At 37.3% G+C, this 20,570-nt stretch overlaps 1 protein-coding gene across 2 annotated transcripts in view; it reads left to right on the forward strand.

Moving 5' to 3' along the window:
* The window catches only part of CSMD1 (CUB and Sushi multiple domains 1), a 1,104,383-nt gene that overhangs the window by 210,507 nt on the left and 873,306 nt on the right, over positions 1 to 20,570 (forward strand). For both annotated transcript variants that reach the window (XM_014948981.1, XM_014948982.1), the window contains exon 2: positions 14,401 to 14,617. In XM_014948981.1, the coding sequence (XP_014804467.1) occupies positions 14,401 to 14,617 (217 nt within the window). The remainder of the gene's footprint in view (positions 1 to 14,400; positions 14,618 to 20,570) is intronic.

Here is a 20,570-nt window from a genome sequence, read left to right on the forward strand (position 1 = left end):
ATAAGCATTTGAAAACTGAAGAAGGGAAGGAAGGAGGGAAGAAAGGAAGAAGGGGAGGAAGAAAGGTGGATGGTAGAATCAGCGTATGTGTTGAAAATTCAACTAGTGTTATAGTTGATCTGATGTGATGTAGCTAGTGAAGACCTGCCGGCTTATATCAACTGAAAGTCTGCAAAGTGTGACACAGAGACAGTTGGCTTGAAGAGGGCAATGCAGAGATAAATCAAAGCTATTTAATAATATGTCTGTTTTGTTGATGACATTTTCTTTTAGAAAGGGGAGATCCGGGAAGGTAGAGGTGGTGTCTCGTGTTCTGCAAGTGCTGCGATTGTAACACAGCTATACTTTTATATATGACCCTTGATGTTCTTTTTCCGGCTCTAGTTGGTTTAATAGGCTACAAAATCCGCACTTTATAAATGCAAACATGGAAAAATACCTGTTATATCAAATGGCAAGAATCACAAAGAATATTTGCTTAATTTTTTAATTATTTTATTTATAAGAAATGTGTTTTTTCATCACCAAATCATGATTATAAACTGCAGAATGCAGTGAACCTTGCATTTATTTTAAAATAAATGGTAGTACTTCAGATTTTTCTGTGACATTGTAAGAACATTGCTGGTATGGACTGGATGACTCCAGCTGACAACCATTCTGTGAATCGTACAGCTTTTGCAGGTATAGGTTACAAAGACACAAAGAAGATATTATAGCTACCGTGTTTTAGCTGAAGCATGAAACAGCATTTGGCTGTCTGTCCAGCAAACGACTGCCACAAGAGCCATATGTTCAGTGTTTTCTGTATACATATGATTACATTTCACCCAGAATAAGAAAAACTTGTAGATAGCAGGGTAAACTGAGAGTCAGGTGTGCTATGGGTATGCTAGAGTTCAGAACTTCAAGAGTAAATCACATCTAATAGTTAGTATGGGATGGACTGAATTAATAATTTATAGGTGGTTGTATAAAAACTGTGGGGTTGGCAAGGTTTTTTACTTGTAGTGACAAGAATAATTTTGATCTAGTTAAAGCCTGTTTTATCATAGTTGCTAATCGACTAATCACCTCGACTAAAATAAACACTTTTTTTCAAATCACTGCTGTTTTTTCTGTCTTTTTATGTTTTGTAACAGAAACATGCCTGTCAGATGAGATGTAAGACAGCATGAGATAATGCAGTCTGAAGTAACATGAGTGAAAGCTAACATTTTGCAGTCTTATCCTGCTCTTATTGATGGCCATGAGCAGTCTCCCAAAGGCATGTCCACTTCTCTTGAGCCATGCCAATTGTTTCCCCCTCAGATTTTGCCTCCTGCTGGAAGCAAGCCATGTAATGAATATGAGCCTGTATGTACAGAGTTGATCCTTCTCTCACTGAGGTCTATAGAATGCTTGCCATTGACTTCAACGGGAGTACAATAACACTCCTGGACACTTCAATAGTCAGATACATTGTGTTATTGTTCAGAAATGCTAGGACCTCAGGATCAACCCCTTCCACCATCCATCATCTCAGCTATTTTAATGAAAGTTAGATGTCTTGATTATCACAAATCTTGAATATCACATATACCTTGCCCAGAAAATCACTGGTGTTAGAATACTTATGGAAGAAGATCCATAAAGTTAGCTCCTGTGAGTGGTAAATTAAAAATGTCTGTATGAAACCCATCTACGTGTTGTTTTGTGGAAGCAGTGACTAGGAACATCAGAAGAGCTTGCAGGTCTGAGGGCAGTTCTGCACCACAGACCTGGCACTGCCATGGCAGCTCAGCCTACGTTTCACCCACCCTGGCAAAACCAGCTTTAGCAGTGTCAACATGAATAGTGTCTGCTTGCTGTGCTTCTTCTGGCTCTCCGTTTCCTGTCAGTCACACAGGCTCCTGGGGATGAGTCAGTGATGCAGGCAGCTTTTTCTTTTGTACAGTATGTAATGTAAAATGAACATAACAGGACATTGCTCGCAATATTCCTGCAAAGGGTAGATCTCTTCTGCTTGTTTCAAATATGCCTTAATCAAGCATTAAAAATCTCATCAAGCAATCCAGTTCAGAACTAGTCCCTGAGATAGTGCTTGTGTGTTGTGATGTACAGGGAGTATGTGAGGGCAGAGGCCAAATAAAAAGGCCTGAAGGAACCCAAGTTCAGTTTCTGGAACTTCATGTCCTTCACCTCACATAAATAGTTGAATATTTGGGTAATTTTTCAATTTGGTATTTCAAAAAAGCATCCGCCATAATTCCATAAGAAACAATTTTGTAGTATAGGCAAATCAGCTCTGAGAAGTACAGCAGGTCATGAAGTGTTTCATTTTAAGGAGAAATAATTTCTTTGAGTATATAATATCATAAAAATCCTCTTGCCTACTTTACAGTTTCAATTTGTACTATCATCTCAGTTTCTTAATTTATTTGAATTCAATTCATTGTGTAGATTTTTATTTCTGTAACCTATCTGAATCATGTGCATAGGCTGAATGTGTTTAATTAGTAGATAGATATACTTTATACACTGTTTAGAAAATATTATTCTAATCAGCTGTACCTTAAAGCAAACATTAATTGCATTTTTGTCACAGTTCACAACATTATTTGCCATTATTTACAAATCTAAATAATTGCTTGAGATATACACAATAGAAAGCACAAAGAATTTAAATAATTGTTTGAGATATACACAATGGAAAAAATAAAACTGAAACACTGTATTTAGTATGAGAGAAATAAAACTTGATCTTATGTAGATACAGAAAAAATATCTTATTCTTTAGTCATTTACTCCAGTATTAGCTGGGGGCACCAAATGAGACTGGCCGCGTTTTGACACCCATTTGAATTGATGTAGATAAGGCCAAAGGATTCGGAGCGATGCTGAATCACACCTATAGTTACTCACACGGTTGTGTTTGTTACTGATTCTACAAGATGGTGGTGAACTACTCTGGTCTCAATATTACTGTGCGTAAATGTCAGCTACTGGCATCATGACTCAGGCACAGGAGCTGCATCGCCCTCCATTCCATCCCATTGCCCCATTAAAATCAGTAATTATTTTAATACTGTGCAAACATATCAGTAAGATACAAAACATAAGGTACTAAATTTCCTGTGGTTAAGATTATTAGAACACATCATTTCAGTTCCAGTCATGAATGTCTCAGGCAGCTGTACTTTGAATTTATAATCTCCAGGGAATATGTGTCTGTTGCATCATTCCCACCCTGGTAATGTTTATGAATGTCATAGGTTGTGTATGTTTTGTCTGTGTAAAGTTAGTAACATCCAAAGCGCAATGAAATTCATATTTTACACAGGCACGTGTTGTCATTCTACCTATATTTTGGTTATATTTACTTTGCTATCACTGTAATATGGTTTGCTATGTTATATTATTAATCTTTCATAGGAGAGTTAGTCTTTCTTATATATGCATTGCACAAGACAGTAGTGCACATATTCTGACTTATATTAAATACAAATCTAAATAAGAAGCACAATTATGTGTATGGAAATAATGTACCCATCAAGAAGAATGTTTCATGATTTTTGCAGTAGATTTATAAAACATCATTTTTTTTTTAATGTGAAAGCTAAAATTCTTCCTGCAAATGCATTTGTATTAAGAAAGGTGATTATTTTAACACTGAAACCTAGTGTAATGTCATCTGATCTTTCTAAATTCAATTTTAAAAATAACTCTTCCATCTTTGACAGTGAAACTTCTCTAATGACTACTGAAGAATTTGTTGTTGCTCATTCTCTTTCCTCGAGTTATAATTTAGCAATCTAATTTGGAAGATAGTATTTGTCCTTCTCAGTTGATGTCAGTTGACTCTGTACTGGTAATAAAAGCACACTGAACTAAAAGGGTCTGTTTTAAATACAAGGAAAGAATAAATTAAAGTAGCAGAGATTAAAAAATTTGAAACCTTTGCTGGACTGGTTCTGTGGTCCCACACAGACAAAAAAAAATGCTGGAAAGCCTGCTGGAGAACAGAAGTGATGCACAAAGTAATAACTGTCAGGGAAGAAAAGGTAGTTAAGAAGTAAATGATGCTCATGGAGCAGTTACAATGAAATAAATGGATTTTTCCCAGTTTTCAGGACTGGACTTTTTGACAATATGCTCTTTTAGTAGTAGTATAAAACCAAACTGCTTGAACTGCGTTACATTTCTCAGCCTCACGACGTAGGCATCCAGTGACAAAGATGGTAATAAAAAAACCTGCTGTAAGATCCTGATATGTGAGCAAGGCTGTCAGTGAAGTGGTCTGGGAAAGTGGCATCAATAAAAAATGAAAGTCAAAGTGACAATACTGAAGTGATCAGATTTGGTACAGACAGTTATCTTGCATGTTACAGGTGTCTGGCAGAAGGGAAATAAAGTCCTCTCAGAGTAGCTTGCCTACTGTTGAGTTGCTTCAATTCCAGTGAAGCTCAGAAGAGAATTCGGACTATTGTCTTAGTATTTCACAAACAATGAAATCAGCACTTTTCTTTTATTTACCTGAGCTATACCATACTATCTCGTTCTACTAGCTGTTGCTAAGCAACTGTAACAGTAATAGCGAAGTTTACCTAAAGCCTCAATTTATTCTACTTTATTTTAGAAAAATAAACAAATATAATCCACCCTGTCCTCAGCGATCTCCATCTGCAGAATGAGTTTCCATCTAAGAAGAACAGTTTTGTTTTAAAGGGCACTAAAACTGTCTTTAGCTCAGCATTTTACCATGTAGGATCTTACCCTCTGTAAAAGAACTTTTTTCAACACCACCTCCTACATATTTCGAATCTGGTATACAACTTGCATTCTTTTCCTCTCTTTTTAATGCATTTTCTTCCCTTCATTTTGATGAATCTTAAAAACAATTGGAGTAAGTGCAAAGTGAGAACAAAGAGAATTTGGAGAACTTTACTTTCCCAGGCTCAAATCATTACTTTTGAAAGAAAGGGGATCAAACAACATCCTATAATCTAGTTGCTTTTAAGTAACAACTTATTGCTTTGTCAGAAGGAAGGACTGTCAAGCTGTAGCCTTGAGAGTATGTTATGGTATTTTTATTTTATTTGTCTCTACCAACCAGTGGCACTGAATTGATAGTGTTGTAGACTGGATTTTTAAAAAAGCATTAAAAGCCCTTTAAAAAAAATGCTTTCCTGCAGAGAAACATATTTTCCTGCATTTTATTTCCCCATTAACTTGTGTGAATACTGATTTATTGGTCTTTTTGGACATTCCAGTATTGAAAAGGGAGCATGAAATATCTTTTTCTCAATTTGTAATGGCATCGTAATCTGGCTGATGTATAATATCCGTTTCAGTATTAGAACTTCATTAAAATGAAGAGAAAACTTCTACATACCAGCAATTAAGACGTTTTGCTCTGGTACACAGCAAAGATACCATTATGGCAGGATTTGTTTCAGAACTTCTTGCTGAACAGTAATATTAATCTTTAACCTTCAGGACGATTTAATTTCACTTGGGTGCTGCATAAAGGCTTAAATATACATAGAAAATTGCACACAAAGCTATTGCCTGACTCTCAGAGTAGTAATCTGAGACTAAAAATTTTACACTAGCTTTTCTGTTTCATCAACACAATCAATGAATATATATCCTGCAGCTAGAAGTAAGGTCTGAATTTAAAATGTTTTATAGACGATGAAGTTGCAGTCACTTTGTGAATGTCTGCATCATAATTTAAGGTTATTATTACATGCATTCTAGCATTTACCAACCGTTCATCTCCTGCAAGATGGACCTAGTGAAGTTCCCAGTCTGGTCACTGGACAAAAATTGCAGGGTTTGAATGGGTCTGCATTTAAAGGAAATCAATCTAAATTTTGCAATTTAGCTGCCATTTTTTTCTCTATTTTTAGTGTTAGCTGCCAAGCAACAGAATATTTAATGATTCAGATCATGTTAGGAAGGGTTGAATCCGGCAGCTGACAGAAGTGAGGCTGCCCCATCTCTGTGCCCCAGATGCAGGCAGTGGCAAGACCAAGCAGCTTTTCCCAGTAGGGAACACTCTCCCCCAGCATCCTGGTATCATGCCCCACACCTCAGGCAGCAACCCCACCAACCCAGAAGTGGATCTGAAGCTGGTCCTCTTGGCCCATCATGGTGGGTGTCATATCTCGATGCTGGGGCTGAGGCTTTCTTGTGACAGCCCTGGCAGGCCCTGGACAAGGGCATCCCTTCCTCTCAGCTCCTCCTTTGGGTTCCCACCTACCTTGTAGCCCCGTGCTCCTCTGGGCCTATGGAGATGGCCCTGCAATGGGGTCCTCGGAGGAGCAGGAGCTGGGGCAGGGTGGTGGTTGGGCTTCCCCATCCACCATTGTATCTCTGTGCTCCTTCATGGATGCACAGATGAGCTGTTTATCACATAACCTAACAGGTCATTATTCATTATTTCAGATCAAAGACGTTTAAAACAATTTCTCACCAGTTCTTTTGAAACTACTTGAGGTCTTGCAAAAACATAACGTCATGAGTAAATAGACACTGTTCTCATGTCATGTTGGGCCAGGACTGCATTGGATCGGTTAATTCCTTGGAAAGTGCCTTTTAATTGCATTGTGAGATTTACTTAAGAATTGATTTTTAAACAACACTTGAAGTAGCCAAATGCTGTTTAAAACAGCCCTCAAAAAAAAATAGTGCCTTTGCCTCTCTGGCCATTTGGCATTTCTGTTCCTGATTAAAAGTTAATTTAGGAAATAACAATTTTATTGTGTAGTAACATTGTCAGAAGATAGCTTGGGGATATACTAGTGAGGAAGAAGTGATAGGGGCGGGGGGCAGCGCATGGCCAGGCGGCAGCAGGGGCTGCCATGGGCCTTCGGGCCTCGGTGGGGGCCTGCAGGCCTTGGCAGAGGCAGGAAGTGCCAGGAGCTTACAGGGGACGTTGGCCAAAGTAACATATTAAAATGCAAAAGAAAAGAAAAAAGAGTAGTTCCAACAAGGTGCGCAACCACCTATTTATATCTTACAGCTATCTAATCTACTGCTCCACTGTCTCAGTTGATGGCAGCAACAATTTAAATCTGTAGTTACCTGTTGTAGCTCAAGATGAAATCTTTTTTTTGTTCTTTGTAACATTTCTTTGGAGTACCAGGAACATCTGGTTTTAACCTTTCTTGTTAAAAGTCACATTTGCAAAACTGTTGCTGTTGTGACCTTTGCTACTCAAAGTCATTTAAGTTGGGGCTAATACTGCAATATCAAAGTTCCTGCAAGCGTGCACATAGATGAATTAGAGGAATCATAATTGCAAACATGAGGTGCTCTGGGGAAAAGAGAGATGTGCATTTGAATTTTCTGTGCAGGAGGGAAAATTTAAAATCTGTGAGGAGTCTAACCATCAACTTGCATAGTTAAGACCTCAGATATAATGACTTGTCTAGAGAACAAGTCATACGAGGAGAGGCTGAGGGAACTGGGCATGTTTAGTTTGGAGAAGAGGAGGCTGAGGGGAGACCTCATTGCCCTCTACAACTACCTGAAAGGAGGGTGTAGAGAGGTGGGGGGTTGGCCTCTTCTCCCAAGGGAATAATGACAGGACCAGAGGAAATAGTCTAAAGTTGTGGCAGGGGAGGTTTAGACTAGATATTAGGAAGAATTACTTTACTGAGAGGGTGGTCAGGCACTGGAACGGCCTGCCCAGGGAGGTGGTGGAGTCACCATCCCTGGAGGTATTTAAGAAACATGTAGACATGGCTCTTCTGGGCATGCTCTAGTGCTCAAGATTATTGGTTTGTGGGTGGGTGTGCTGTGGTGGGGTGTTGTGTTTTTTGTTTTGTTGTTGGGTTGTTGTTTTGGTTTTTTTTAAGGTTGGACTCAATGATCTCAGAGGTCCCTTCCAACCGTGGTGATTCTGTGATTCTGTGATAAAAGAGGGAGGATGGAGTCAGGGATTAATCCTGCTATATATGCAAAGAAAGCAATTACTGCTGTTTTGTGCAGACTGACAGAGGGAGCTAATCTCAAGGCAAGATAGGGGAAGGTGTGTGTATTGGTGAGATCCCAGTAAGATTTCGGGGCTGCTGGGCCTTCTTGGAAGGTTTTCCTGGAAACAAAACTTTAGCGTCTGAGAGCATTGCAGGCCAACATTGTAAAACTGAAAATTATTCTTCCTTTGAACATAGCTGGAGCAAGTAAGCTGCAAGATAGCCTTGCTGGACCAATAGATATTCAGACTATAAAGGGAAGATTATTGAAGACAGCAAAACATATGTATGTTTTGTTATTCCCAAGCCTGAACTGTTCTTTGTGGAAAATTGCATCTCTTTAAATCTGAAAAACTGGTAGAACAGGTTATGGAACAAACAGGCAAAATAAACAGTAATGTCACAAGCAGCATGTGCTATATAGAGTTTAAAAAGACAATCAAGGAAAAAATTGCTGCACTGCTAATGTAGCCTCCAGCTTCAATTCACCTGAGATGCTCATACTTAACAGGGACTGAGGGGAGCTAAGGAACTAAAAGCTGGAACATCTGAAACTTTTCTTAGGAATCTATATTAAAGAAGAGAATTGACAGACAATATGATATATATGATCCACTGAAGAAGAATCAAGGCTTTATTTTAAAACTATGTGCTTTTCAAACCTATTGGAGTTCTCCGAATGAGTCAGCCTGAATGTGGATAAAGGTGATCAGAATTTCCAAAAGACATTGAAAAAGGCTTCCCAGGAAAAACTGTAAAGGAAACAAATAAGGAAAAAAAAAGTCTGCACATTGCTAAAAGATTGGCTAGAAGTTGTGCCGCAGAGACAGAAGAAAATGGCCAGTTTTTGCAATGGAAGGAGTCACCATGGCATCGTAGAGAGGGCTGTGCTGGCATCTGTGTTGTTCAGCACACTCATAAATGATACGCAAAAGAGGGTAAGCAGTGAAGTGTCTGTGATGAAAGGAAGTTACAAGTTAATGAAAATGAGGACCAAATAGTGAAGAATTCAAAAAAAGGCCTTATGTGACCAAGTAAGGGAACATTGAAGTAGTTGATGAAATTCAGAGTACGTGAATTTGATGTGATGCATATAGTTAAAATCATATGAAATCTAGAGAGGAAAAAAACATATTAAATCCTAATATTCCATGTAACATGACAGGGTGTAGCTTCCCTCTAATTGTGGAGCAAAGGAATCTTGGTTGTAATACATAGTCCTAGAAAAATGTCAAGCTAATGCTTACCTTAGCAAAAGAACCGATCAAATTAGTAGGAGAACAGAAAAGGGATTAAAAATATCACTGTGTAAATGATGTGTATACATTTTCAATATTACAAGAAGTTCTGGTATCCCTGGCTCATGAAGGGTATAACAAAGCTGCAAAAGGTTCAGAGAAAGGTGAAATGGCTTTAGTACAAAGAACAGCTATATAAAGTAGAACTTTTGAACTTGGAAAAAAAAAGAAGCTTGGACATGATAAAGGTCAATAAGATGGTAAGTGGCATAGAAAGCATCAATAAAAATCATCTGTATTTTCTCTTTTCATACAAAAATTTAGTGGGGCATCAAATGAATCTAACAGATGGTAGCTGCTGAAGAAACACAAAGAAGGGTTTTTCATGTTTTAGGATTCCCTCTACAATGTGTTAAACATCTAGAAGTTAGTATAGACTCAGAGGATGACTGGATGAGATCATGGAAAAGAAATGAGGCTACTGGGATGTGTGGCTTTTAAGAAATTCGTGAGATGCAGATCTTGAAGAAGAGAGGAGTTTTCTGGCAAAGTCCTTCCTAGATACCTCCTTTGGCTTGCTGTTGGAGAAAAGATACTGAGCTGAATAAGCCTTTCATCTGGCTGAGCGCAGCTGTTCCTACTTGTTAAACTTAGTAGTAAAACTGTAACTCGTAGGAATTTACTTTAAAGAATGAGGGATATATGATCTCACTAGACATCTCTTCTCAGCCTCACTACTAGTTGCTGTGTTTCTCTGTAGCTGCAGAATGAAAGATGCTACTCAGAGTCACAAGAAGAATAAATGTGACTTCCTTTTCATTATCATGATTGTGAAAAATATCTTTAGTGTCACTGACTTTATAGTTAGTTGTGGTGCATTTTATAGTTTTCTTGTTCAAAATACATATATCTTGCAAAATATGCTTTCTGTGTAAATATATATGCATATACATCTGTATATATGCATAAAATATCTTCAACAGAATACCTTCTGAATTACAAGAAGAGAAGTGGTTGTGTTTTTGCTTGTTTTTTGTAGAAACATTTGAAACTTGACAAAAAAAATAATGAATCTGTACTTTGCTTGTTCTGATTATTAAATACTGGTAAAAGTGGGTGGGGATGAGGTGTTAAAAATAGTCATGTTAAATACAAAGGCCCAGGAAAATAAAAGTCCAATTTTTAGAGAATATTTTGATAGAATCAGAGAATACCAGGCTGGAAGGGGCCTCAAGGATCATCTGGTCCAACCTTTCTTGGCAAAAGCACAGTCTGTACAAGATGGCCCAGCACCCTGTCCAGCTGAAGCTTTAAAGTATCCAGTGATGGGGAATCCACCACTTCCCCAGGGAGATTATTCCAATGGCTGATTGTTTTCATTGTGAAAAAATTTCCTTTTGTGCCCATCAGGAGTAACTTGTACCCATTACCCTTTATATCTTTTGTGCTCATCAGGAGTAACTTGTACCCATTACTCTTTATATTTTCCATGTGACTCCTTGTATAAAGGGAGCCTCCATTTTCTTTCTATCCACCCTTTAAATACTGCAACGCGGTGATAGGGTCTCCCCAAAGCCTTTTCTTGAGGCTGAATTTTGTAAATTTGTATTTTGTGAGGTTTATTCAAAATCTTCTGGCAAAGCTGTACCTAAATTCTACTGATTCTTAGTGATTCTACCACTCATTTGACCTCAGCATTTAAGACAAAATTGCAGTGTTTTAAGTTTCCTTGGTGAGCTCTCACCTAGGGGTCACAACCGAGAAATGTTGAGCAGGTGCAAATAAGGCAGGTACAGAGTAGGCAAAGAACCTTTCTAAGATAAAATAAGGCTGAAATCAATGTAAATAATTTTCAACTACAAGCTGAGAGCATCAGTTTTCTTAGATTACACTTTTTCTATCATAAAGTTAAAATAACGATCCTGAAATATTTTCTTACAGAAAACATATGACAGAAAATTAATGCTAACAGCATAGTTTATATTCATATAAACAATGATGTGGTGTCATAGTGATAACATTTTGGCAGTCTAATACACCTTTAATATTAAAATAATTCAGTGTACTGATATCATACTCAATCAATGACTGCATGTCTTGTGAAAAATGTTTTTTATTTGACACAAGGACCAGAGCTGAAGTGAATGGGTATGGGCAGATCTTCATTTGGGGTATATTCAGTTGTATTCAGCCTGCATTCTTTTCTCTGCTTACATGTGGTGCAGCAGAACTACTTAAACTCTGATGATATTAATATTCTTTTACTATTTTCTTACCTGTATGTTCAGTTTCTTTACTTGTTCTTATTTGTTTCTGAGTTCCCTGGACTTCATTGACATTTTCTGCTGTTAAGGCACCCATAAGAAACAAGGTATTCTTAATTAATTTCATTGGTGTCTTCATAGTGGTCTGTGGTGTCTCTGCAGTCAGAAACTGCATTTTCTGTGGGATGTTGCTTTGCCAGCTCCTATCTAATTTGCTGCCACCTGTCACCCATAAGTCTCTTCATTCCTGCCCTCCAAGTGTATCCTCCTACTAAATCTCTCTTAAGTGATCTGGTGCTGAATTTACTCCTTGGCAGAGGTGTGACATTTGACAACTCTGAAGGTTTTAGGCATATATATTGACAAAATAGTTTTTATGCAGATAGCAGCTGATCCTCTTTTCACAGTATTGCTCTGTTAACGTACTTCATGTCTTAACTGGGCAGGGGCAGACCTAGAAGGGTGTCAAGTTTTCTGGGCCTGCAGAGCTCTTAAAGTCTCTTTGTGTATTGCTTGGTTCAATAGAGAGATCCTCTTTGCAACTGTCGGTGTGCAGCAATGAGATTGCTAGGAGTTAAACATGTTAAACTTCTTCTAGGATTTTTATTGGGATTTTTACTGAACACTAAGTAAAAAACTATGTATTTATATATATGCATATAAAATTAAGACCAAACCTAAATAGCATTTAGTAAACATCTTCCAGTAATCATTTTCCTTTATGGTTCTCCTTTGCCTCATGTTTCTTGGGCACAAAGTGAATAGGCAGCATGTTTATGAGTAGATTCGGAACTGGAGGGATATATATACAGGAGGGCAAAAGCAAACTGGAGAAAGAATGTCCTATGGATGGTAAGAAATGCTGACATTAAACAGGGATAAAATGTTGGCTGCCTTGTTTATCATTAAAATTTGATTATTTTTCAAGAGAAATGCACAATAGCTTGAATTTACAGTAAGGAATACAAAACACCTTTTTGGAATGAAACTGGGAGCAACCACTGACAGCTGCAAAACCTTCTGCGAGTCAGTAGGAAGTGCCTCTGTAAGGAGACTGCTGAGCAATGGCTATTTTGGGGGTGGGTTTATATTATTATATATATAATGGCTCACTTACTACCCCAGTTTTACCTTAATCCAGCTGTAGGGTTTTCCTAAGAGATAGGGGAGGTAATTTGTTTGTCTCCCTGGAAGTCAGAAATGTAGTTAACACATTGTATTCACATACACAATTACATAGGGGGTATTACATTCTTTATACACAAGAATTAAGAATTTCTGATCCTAAAAGGTAATTCTGTCTTTGATAGACTTTAGACAAATTGTGAACTTGCACCTGATAGCTCTCCTCTTTGAAAGCAACTTTTTCACACCAAGTGGTAGGAAAGCTGCCGTGCAGCACGGCTTGCAGGGGATACTTGATTTACACAAACCAATTTCTGGATGGTGGTGAGATGAAGTAGCTCGTTAGAGAATTAGGGTGGTGGGCTGTCACTATAATTTTCATTTTCTGTCTTCAGAATGTTATTTCTGTAGTAATTAAATTATTTTAAATTGCTTGTGACACTTGTATGATATTTCCGCTGTGGTTGTAGAAAGAGGAATATGATGCAAAGCATCTGCAGGAATGCTAACAAGTTCCAGTGGACAGTACTTAGCTGAAACTCTCATGGTGTAATAGATTCCTTCTTCGGGAATTTTTAATAATTCCAGTGTTTTATTAAAGTAATGTGAATCAATTGGTAGATGTACTAGTGAAGATTTTCACTTTAAAGGCCTCCGGAATCCCCATAGCCTTTTTATGTATTCATTAGATTTTTGTTATATTTGAAATTTAGTAGAAAATGATTACTTATTAGGTTTTTTTTTTAGTTTTAGCATCAAATCCCTTTTATTAAATCCATTTTATTAAGATTTAGAAACCTCCCACAAGCATTTGACAGTGCTGCTCTGAAAGATTCAGTCTCAGAGACCTACTGCTGGGACGTTAAAAATAAAATTGCAGCCTGAAATACTTTTCTGGTTTAGGTATAACAATAAAATGCTGGGATTATACTTGTTCTGAAGTACTTAAAATGCATGTAATAATCCAAGCATTAGAGTGCACAGAATGTCCTTAAACTTTTCTCTGTTCAAATATTTCATTAACGCTTCTCTCCAGCTCTGAGCCAGTACAGCTATTGTGCGTGGGATTAACAAAATCAAGTAGGAAATTAGCAAGACTGTGCACTGTAAATCAAGGTTTCTTGCTGAGGACTTCCCGTTAATGAGCTACCATACCCTCACAAGGTCTGTAGGATGTACAACCAGACACAAATGCCTGCTGAGTAAACTGTTAGTGTTATTTTTTAAGAATACTAAAAAAAATTATTAGCACTTTCCTGATCACAATACACATGGCACTAAAAAATGTCATACCACAGAAATTTTGCTGTGTTTTCAAAGCATAAAAATCTTAATGTTGTTTGCAACAGAATGAGTAATAAATATGTGTCTGTATTTTGCTCTCTGTGTTGAAAGTATGTTTCAGAACAGCAGAAACTCTAATACTTTAGTATTTATATAAAAACTTTGTAAGTGGCATTCACCAAAAAGCCCTGAACTGTCTCTGGCATTAAAACTGTCAGTCTGTTGAATTTATGCCGTCATGCTAATGCTTAAAATTCACATTTGGATGAATAAATCATACATTGTTAATACCATATAACCTCATAATTCATTGCATAAAAAGATGGTAGGTGTCTCAGAAAATCCGGTGATGGGGGTTTTAAATCCAGAGGGAAGAATGGCTTTAATGCAATTTTATGTGGCGTTTGTAATCTAAAAAAGATATTATCGAATGAAGTTTACATGTAGTGACTGATGTAAGAATATATACTGAGGCGGGGGGGAAAATACCAAGAAAATACCATATTTTCCTTTCTTTTTTTTCAGGTCAGAACTGTGGAGGCTTAGTACAGGGACCAAATGGTACTATAGAAAGCCCTGGATTTCCTCATGGTTATCCAAATTACGCCAACTGCACGTGGATCATTATCACAGGAGAACGTAACAGGATACAATTGTCATTTCATACTTTTGCCCTTGAGGAAGATTTTGATATTTTGTCAATTTATGATGGACAGCCACAGCAAGGCAATTTAAAAGTGAGGTAAGGTACCTTTTTACTTTCTTCATTTTTTAATTTCTCGCTTTCTGTCTTTACCTCTCTCTTTCTCTCCTGAATAGGCGTTCTGATGATATGCTACAACTACATTATGCTTCTTTAGTTCTTCCCCAGCCAAGAGGATAGCAGTGCCCCAACATTTCACAGCATTAATCCAATTTTCAGATCTTTATGGCCCTAGCTAGTGTACTAGTAGCATCAGTCATACTTAAAATGTGTACAAAGGTCCTGAGCAAAGGAGTAACCCACGTTGCAATAGCTTATTTTTATTTATTGTCCCCCAACGGAATCCAAATTTGGCCCAGACACCCTTTCCTGAAGGCACCTTTCTCCAGGTTTTGAAAGAACTCTTACTGAGGTCATGCTTTACTTTTCTACCATGCTTACAGTATTTGAATCAGAGGATGGGTATGCAGCTTGTGCTAATGGTGTCCCAGGGTCTCTCACTGAATGTGTCAGGGAAGGAGGAGTGAGCGACACAGTAGTTTGTGAGAGGCACAATCTCATTAGTGAGTGTTAGGCAACCTCTGGAAATGCTTGCCAGATTAAATCCCTCAGGTCATTATTGCCTGCCTCGCACACGAGTTGAGCTGTACATTTTTTGACGTTGCCAAAATTGAAATTTTTCTCCATCTCTAAGTAAATACAACTATTAAGCAATTAGGGACCTTTAAAGGTGAGAAACAGCGATATCTTGTATATCCAAATACGACTGAGGTTACAAAGATACTTTGTGGAAGCTTGTCGATCTTGAAGCTTTTCACAACTCCAGATTAATTTCACTGTTGTCTTATTTTGGGTTCTTCTGTCATTTGCTGGATCTGGACTATAGAGCAGGAAAGCAAGCATTGCTTTCAATGCTGTTCTGTCATTTTCTGTTCAGGCATGAGATTTATGAAATACTGTAAAAAACTGCTGTCAGTTATGTTGTCTGATTACTCTTTTACATGCTGTTGATTTATATTATACTGCTAAAACAATGTGGGAACATCACCATTTTGTTCTGTGTTTTAGTGGGTATCATAGTGTATTTTTGGCAAGAACAATGTTCTGATTGATTGTTGACTTAGTTCAAAAAGTTCTGAAAGCTGTGGAAGGTAGTACACAGCTACCAAGGCTTGAGTTGCACAGAGCATGTGCTTCATTTACTGTATTTCCTTGACCTTTAGTACTTCTATCACCTTTATACAAGGATTAATATTTCTTTTTCAATCAAATGCTTTTGTTGTCACCAGCTAACATTCCTGCTTGTTTCGAACTATCTGTTAGTAGAAAATTGTTTCAAGGAAGAGCACCAACTGATGATCTGTGGGTATGAGTGTAGAAGACCTAAAATTCCTAAGTATGATCTTGATCCTGCTGCAGTATTTGCTACTGATTTCAGTAAAACAATGATTTCATTTTTAACTTCCAACAACGAAGCAGATTTTTTTCCCCTTGCTTCTATTTGCCAATTAGTTACCTTCGTAAATGGTGTTATAAGAAAAAAAAAGCTTTTGTTGGCTTTGCAGCATGCAGAGGTTAAAAAAGCAGAATTGAATGACAGGTTTCTATTGACATGTCTCATACCCTGTGACATACTCTTTGTCGCACAAAGCACATTCACAGGTGTACCCCTCTACAATTGCACATTTTCAAGACAATTCACTCAGCAGATAATGGAAAATTACAGTCTTGGTTTTTTAGCTGACAGCATGCAAATGCTAGAGAGCATCTTGGAACTTCTGCTTTAGGGTATGCTTTTTTTATTTCATAGATAAAATTACTCTACTAGATTTTTGGTAATTATATTTCTTTAGCCATCATGCAAAATCTGGAGGTTATCCTTAAAAGCAGATGTGTAACTATATAGGTCTCACAAACTATAATAATTAGGTAATACTCATCCCATATTTTGTATAGACTTCTTCAGCTGCTCAAGCAAAATTGGATAAAAAGGAATAGTATGTCCAACTAGTTTACAGTGCTGCCTGAAGGACCTTTTTGTATGCCAACAGTGCACCAAGGTACTTTCACTGTACATCGACTGAAACATATATAATATAAATATATTGAAATGATAAGGGATAGAAATAAATTGGTTTACGCTGTTTTTGTAAAGGAAGAATAGAAACCAATAGTTGTAAGATGTTTATGAACTTCTTCAGATAACACATTATTAAAGCATATACTGATTTAAGGGATAAATTACACATGGTAGAGATCATGGGTTATTGTAAACTACGATATGAGGAGGTTGGGAAGTAAGGTAATAACAGGAAGAAAAATATAAATAAAAGTTAAGTCAGTAATACGTGCTATTTTACATCTTCCTATTTTCCAGGGTAAAACCCAGCTAGTATTCTGCAACTCTGCATAATTACTGAGATCCACTGTCCAAAGTTGTCCTTAAAATATTGCTACAGCTGCTTTATTTTTATCACTGTAAAGTTCATAAAACACAGAACAGGATTTGATATGTGTGTGAGTGTGTGTATATATATATATAAAAGACGAAAAGTAATTTTAAGTCTAATGCCACCTGTTATGATAATGCTTTGTAGGTACTGTAGTCTTAATTGTATAAACAAACATAAAGGAAGAAAAGCAATTTTAAGTCTAATGCCACCCGTTATGATAATGCTTTGTAGGTAGTGTAGTCTTAATTGTATAAACAAACATAAAGTTAGATAATTAATTTTGCCATATATTACAACCTAAACATATGTCTCAATTCTGCCTTACTGAAAAGAAACTTGTCGTGAAGCTTAATTATTAGATTATCAATTACTGAGGAATGGTTTTATAATACAACTGAATTTGAATTAAGCTGCAAAGAGATGTAAAATGTATGTTTTATTTACATTTTAAATTGTAAAGGAGCTGTCATTTGTTATACACAGTTAACCACCAGCATGCAGAATTCATATGGACAAAACTTTAGTGAAGAGGAGATGCAAGTGTAGTGCACTGAGACAATAAAGCTAGTACTCAGTTGTATTTCTTATGGATTGTTTACCCAAGAGTTGCATTCAGTAGTTCAGGGTAGTTCAAGTGCTAGCAAATAGCTATTTTGACTTTTTTCCTTGTTATATGTGTCAGATATAATAGTAAATGGTAATATTTTTAAATAGACATGAGAAATGTATCCACAGGACATAGGGAGTAGGGACACAGGCCAGCTCTGAAGAGGCTCAATGTATAGGCAGATGTTAACTGACAATATTGACCTATTGACTTAGGTACTGCTGATAGATACATTACCTGCCACAAGCAAGTGAATTCAAAACAAGCGTTTCAAGAGTTCATGGATTTCAAAAGTCATTTCAGGGCTGGTTGTACTACATACCTATCTTCAACAGCTAAGAAGAGAGAAATGTTCATTAATAAGTCTTGTTACATAAGTCTTGTTACAGTATATTTTTCCTATATGCAGAATTCCTGAATGGGGTTTCATGGAGAGGTATAAGGAAATCATAACAAGACTGGGTAAATAGAAGTGCCTGTATCAAAACCTCTGTTGCTGAAGAGGTGAGGTGGGATAGTGGGGTTTTAAGTGGGGTGTTAAGACCTTGAACTGCAAATCACAGAATCACAGAATCTTCTAGGTTGGAAGGGACCTTAAAGATCATCTTGTCCAACCGTCAACCTAACTGACAAGAATAGACACCCACACAACAAACAAGGATCATCACTAAACCATACCTCCCAGCACTACATCAACCCGTCTTTTGAACACCTCCAGGGATGGTGCCTCAACCCCCTCCCTGGGCAGCCCATTCCAATGCCTGATAACCCTTTCAGTGACAAAATTTTTCCTAATATCCAGCCTGAACCTCCCCTGGCGCAACTTGAGGCCATTTCCTCTTGTCCTGTCGCCTGTGACTTGGGAGAAGAGACCAACCCCCACCTCTCTACACCCTCCTTTCAGGTAGTTGTAGAGAGCAATAAGGTCTCCCCTCAGCCTCCTCTTCTCCAGGCTGAATAACCCCAGTTCCTTCAGCCTCACTTCATAAGACTTACTCTCCAGACCCCTCACCAGCTTTGTCGCCCTTCTCTGGACCCGCTCCAGCACCTCAATGTCTTTTTTGTGGTAGGGGGCCCAAAACTGGACACAGTACTCAAGGTGAGGCCTCACCAGTGCCGAGTACAGAGGGACAGTCACCTCTCGGGCCCTACTCGCCACGCTGTTCCTGATACAGGCCAGGATGCTGTTGGCCTTCTTGGCCACCTGGGCACACTGCTGGCAAAATGTTACAAACATGGTGAACCAAGAGTTTATAGGTGCAATTGCCTTCTTTTCAGTTTAGGGCCTGAGATTCCACATTTTTTCCATGTCAAATACAAGTAAATGCTGTAATTTCTGTGTTGAAGTGTCTTTCAGTAAAAGTTACATTTTTAGTATCACACACTCTGTTTACTTAAGAGTTAGTTATGGAAGATCTGTGCAATATACTCTGCAGTAATCTTTTTCAAATAATGAATTCAATCTTTCAGACAACTCTGAAAAACTCTTAAAAATGGATTCCAAGCAATTTTGTTTATTCTTACCCAGAAAAGCTGCTATTTAAATTATGTACACTGATGGCAAGATGGAAATGTACAGACATGAATATTTTTTGTTGTGTGTATATGCAGCTGTCACTTATTTTGGATATACATAATATATATTATTTGGAACGTGATTTTAAAATATCTGCTTGTCTTCATGGTGTCTCAGGCCTTCTAAGCATTATTTCGTTTACTGCAGCCTAGGTAATGATATAATAGATGCTGTTTGTTATTACTCAGATTAGTTGAAGCCAACATTTTTGTTTTAGTGGAGGAGTAATGCAAATGGTGGAAGTTGCTAACAGAGCATGTGATAAAATAAAGCTTACCAAAACTTTTCTGACAGTCATATGTACAAAGAATGCTAAACAGTAACATGTTCCCTCTGCTTTCTTGAATCAGGTAGAAATAACAGGGATCACATATGAATTATTCACAGTAGTCACTTTTTCCTGTCTCCAGCAAGCAATAAACCACATGTATATTCTATACGTCATAATCCAAGCATGGAGATAAAAAAATGTTCACTGAATTTAAAATTTGGGCTCCTGTTAAACCTCTCTTACCTAAACAAACCCAGATTTTAATGCATTTAACATATTTTAAAATTTTACGTTCACTGAATTTAAAATTTGGGCTCCCGTTTACTATTAAACCTCTCTTACCTAAACAAACCACGATTTTAATGCATTTAACATATTTTAAAATTTTATTTCTATTTGGGTTTTGTTTGTTTATTATTTGTTTGTTTCTTTGGAAAACATTTTCTACCTTCCTTCTCTCCAGGAAAAAGAGAACAGTGAAGCAATGAGGGGGGGATTGACTTTTCTACAGTATTGCTGACACTGCAGCAGCAAGAGCTCTGTGCAGTTTGCAGTTCTTTATTTCTTTTTTTTTTTTCCTCCCACATGAAAATTCCATTTGTCATTTTTAAAAATCTTTATTGCACATAAGTTTCCACAAGTCAATTTCAACATATAGGATTTTTGTGGTTGTGTGAGCTAGTGAGTTTTGTGAAGGAAGCAATACAAGAATGAGTATAGTAGCCATCTTTTTTCCAGCTGAAGCCTACCTAGAACACAGTACAAAGTAACAGAAACTGAGATAGTGTTCTAATTTGTAAAACAAGATTATTGAATGACTTCAGCAAGATATTCTGGTATTTTATACATCTGTAAGAAAAAGAAAACTATTATTGTATAGTTATGCAAATTGATTACTGAGTTCCTGCCAGTGGAAATGCCTCTCCTCTCCTCTCCTCTCCTCTCCTCTCCTCTCCTTCCCCTTTTTATGTTAAATCAGTTTTCCCTTGGCTTTTTCACCTATTAAAGTGTTAGGAGGAAGGAATAATTTATAGAAGAGGGCTTAAATGTGATTCATTGCATATCACATAGCTATTTTAGGAAAA

The sequence above is a fragment of the Calidris pugnax genome, unplaced genomic scaffold (genome assembly GCF_001431845.1).
Source record: "Calidris pugnax isolate Ruff unplaced genomic scaffold, ASM143184v1 scaffold141, whole genome shotgun sequence".
Lineage (NCBI taxonomy): Eukaryota > Metazoa > Chordata > Aves > Charadriiformes > Scolopacidae > Calidris > Calidris pugnax.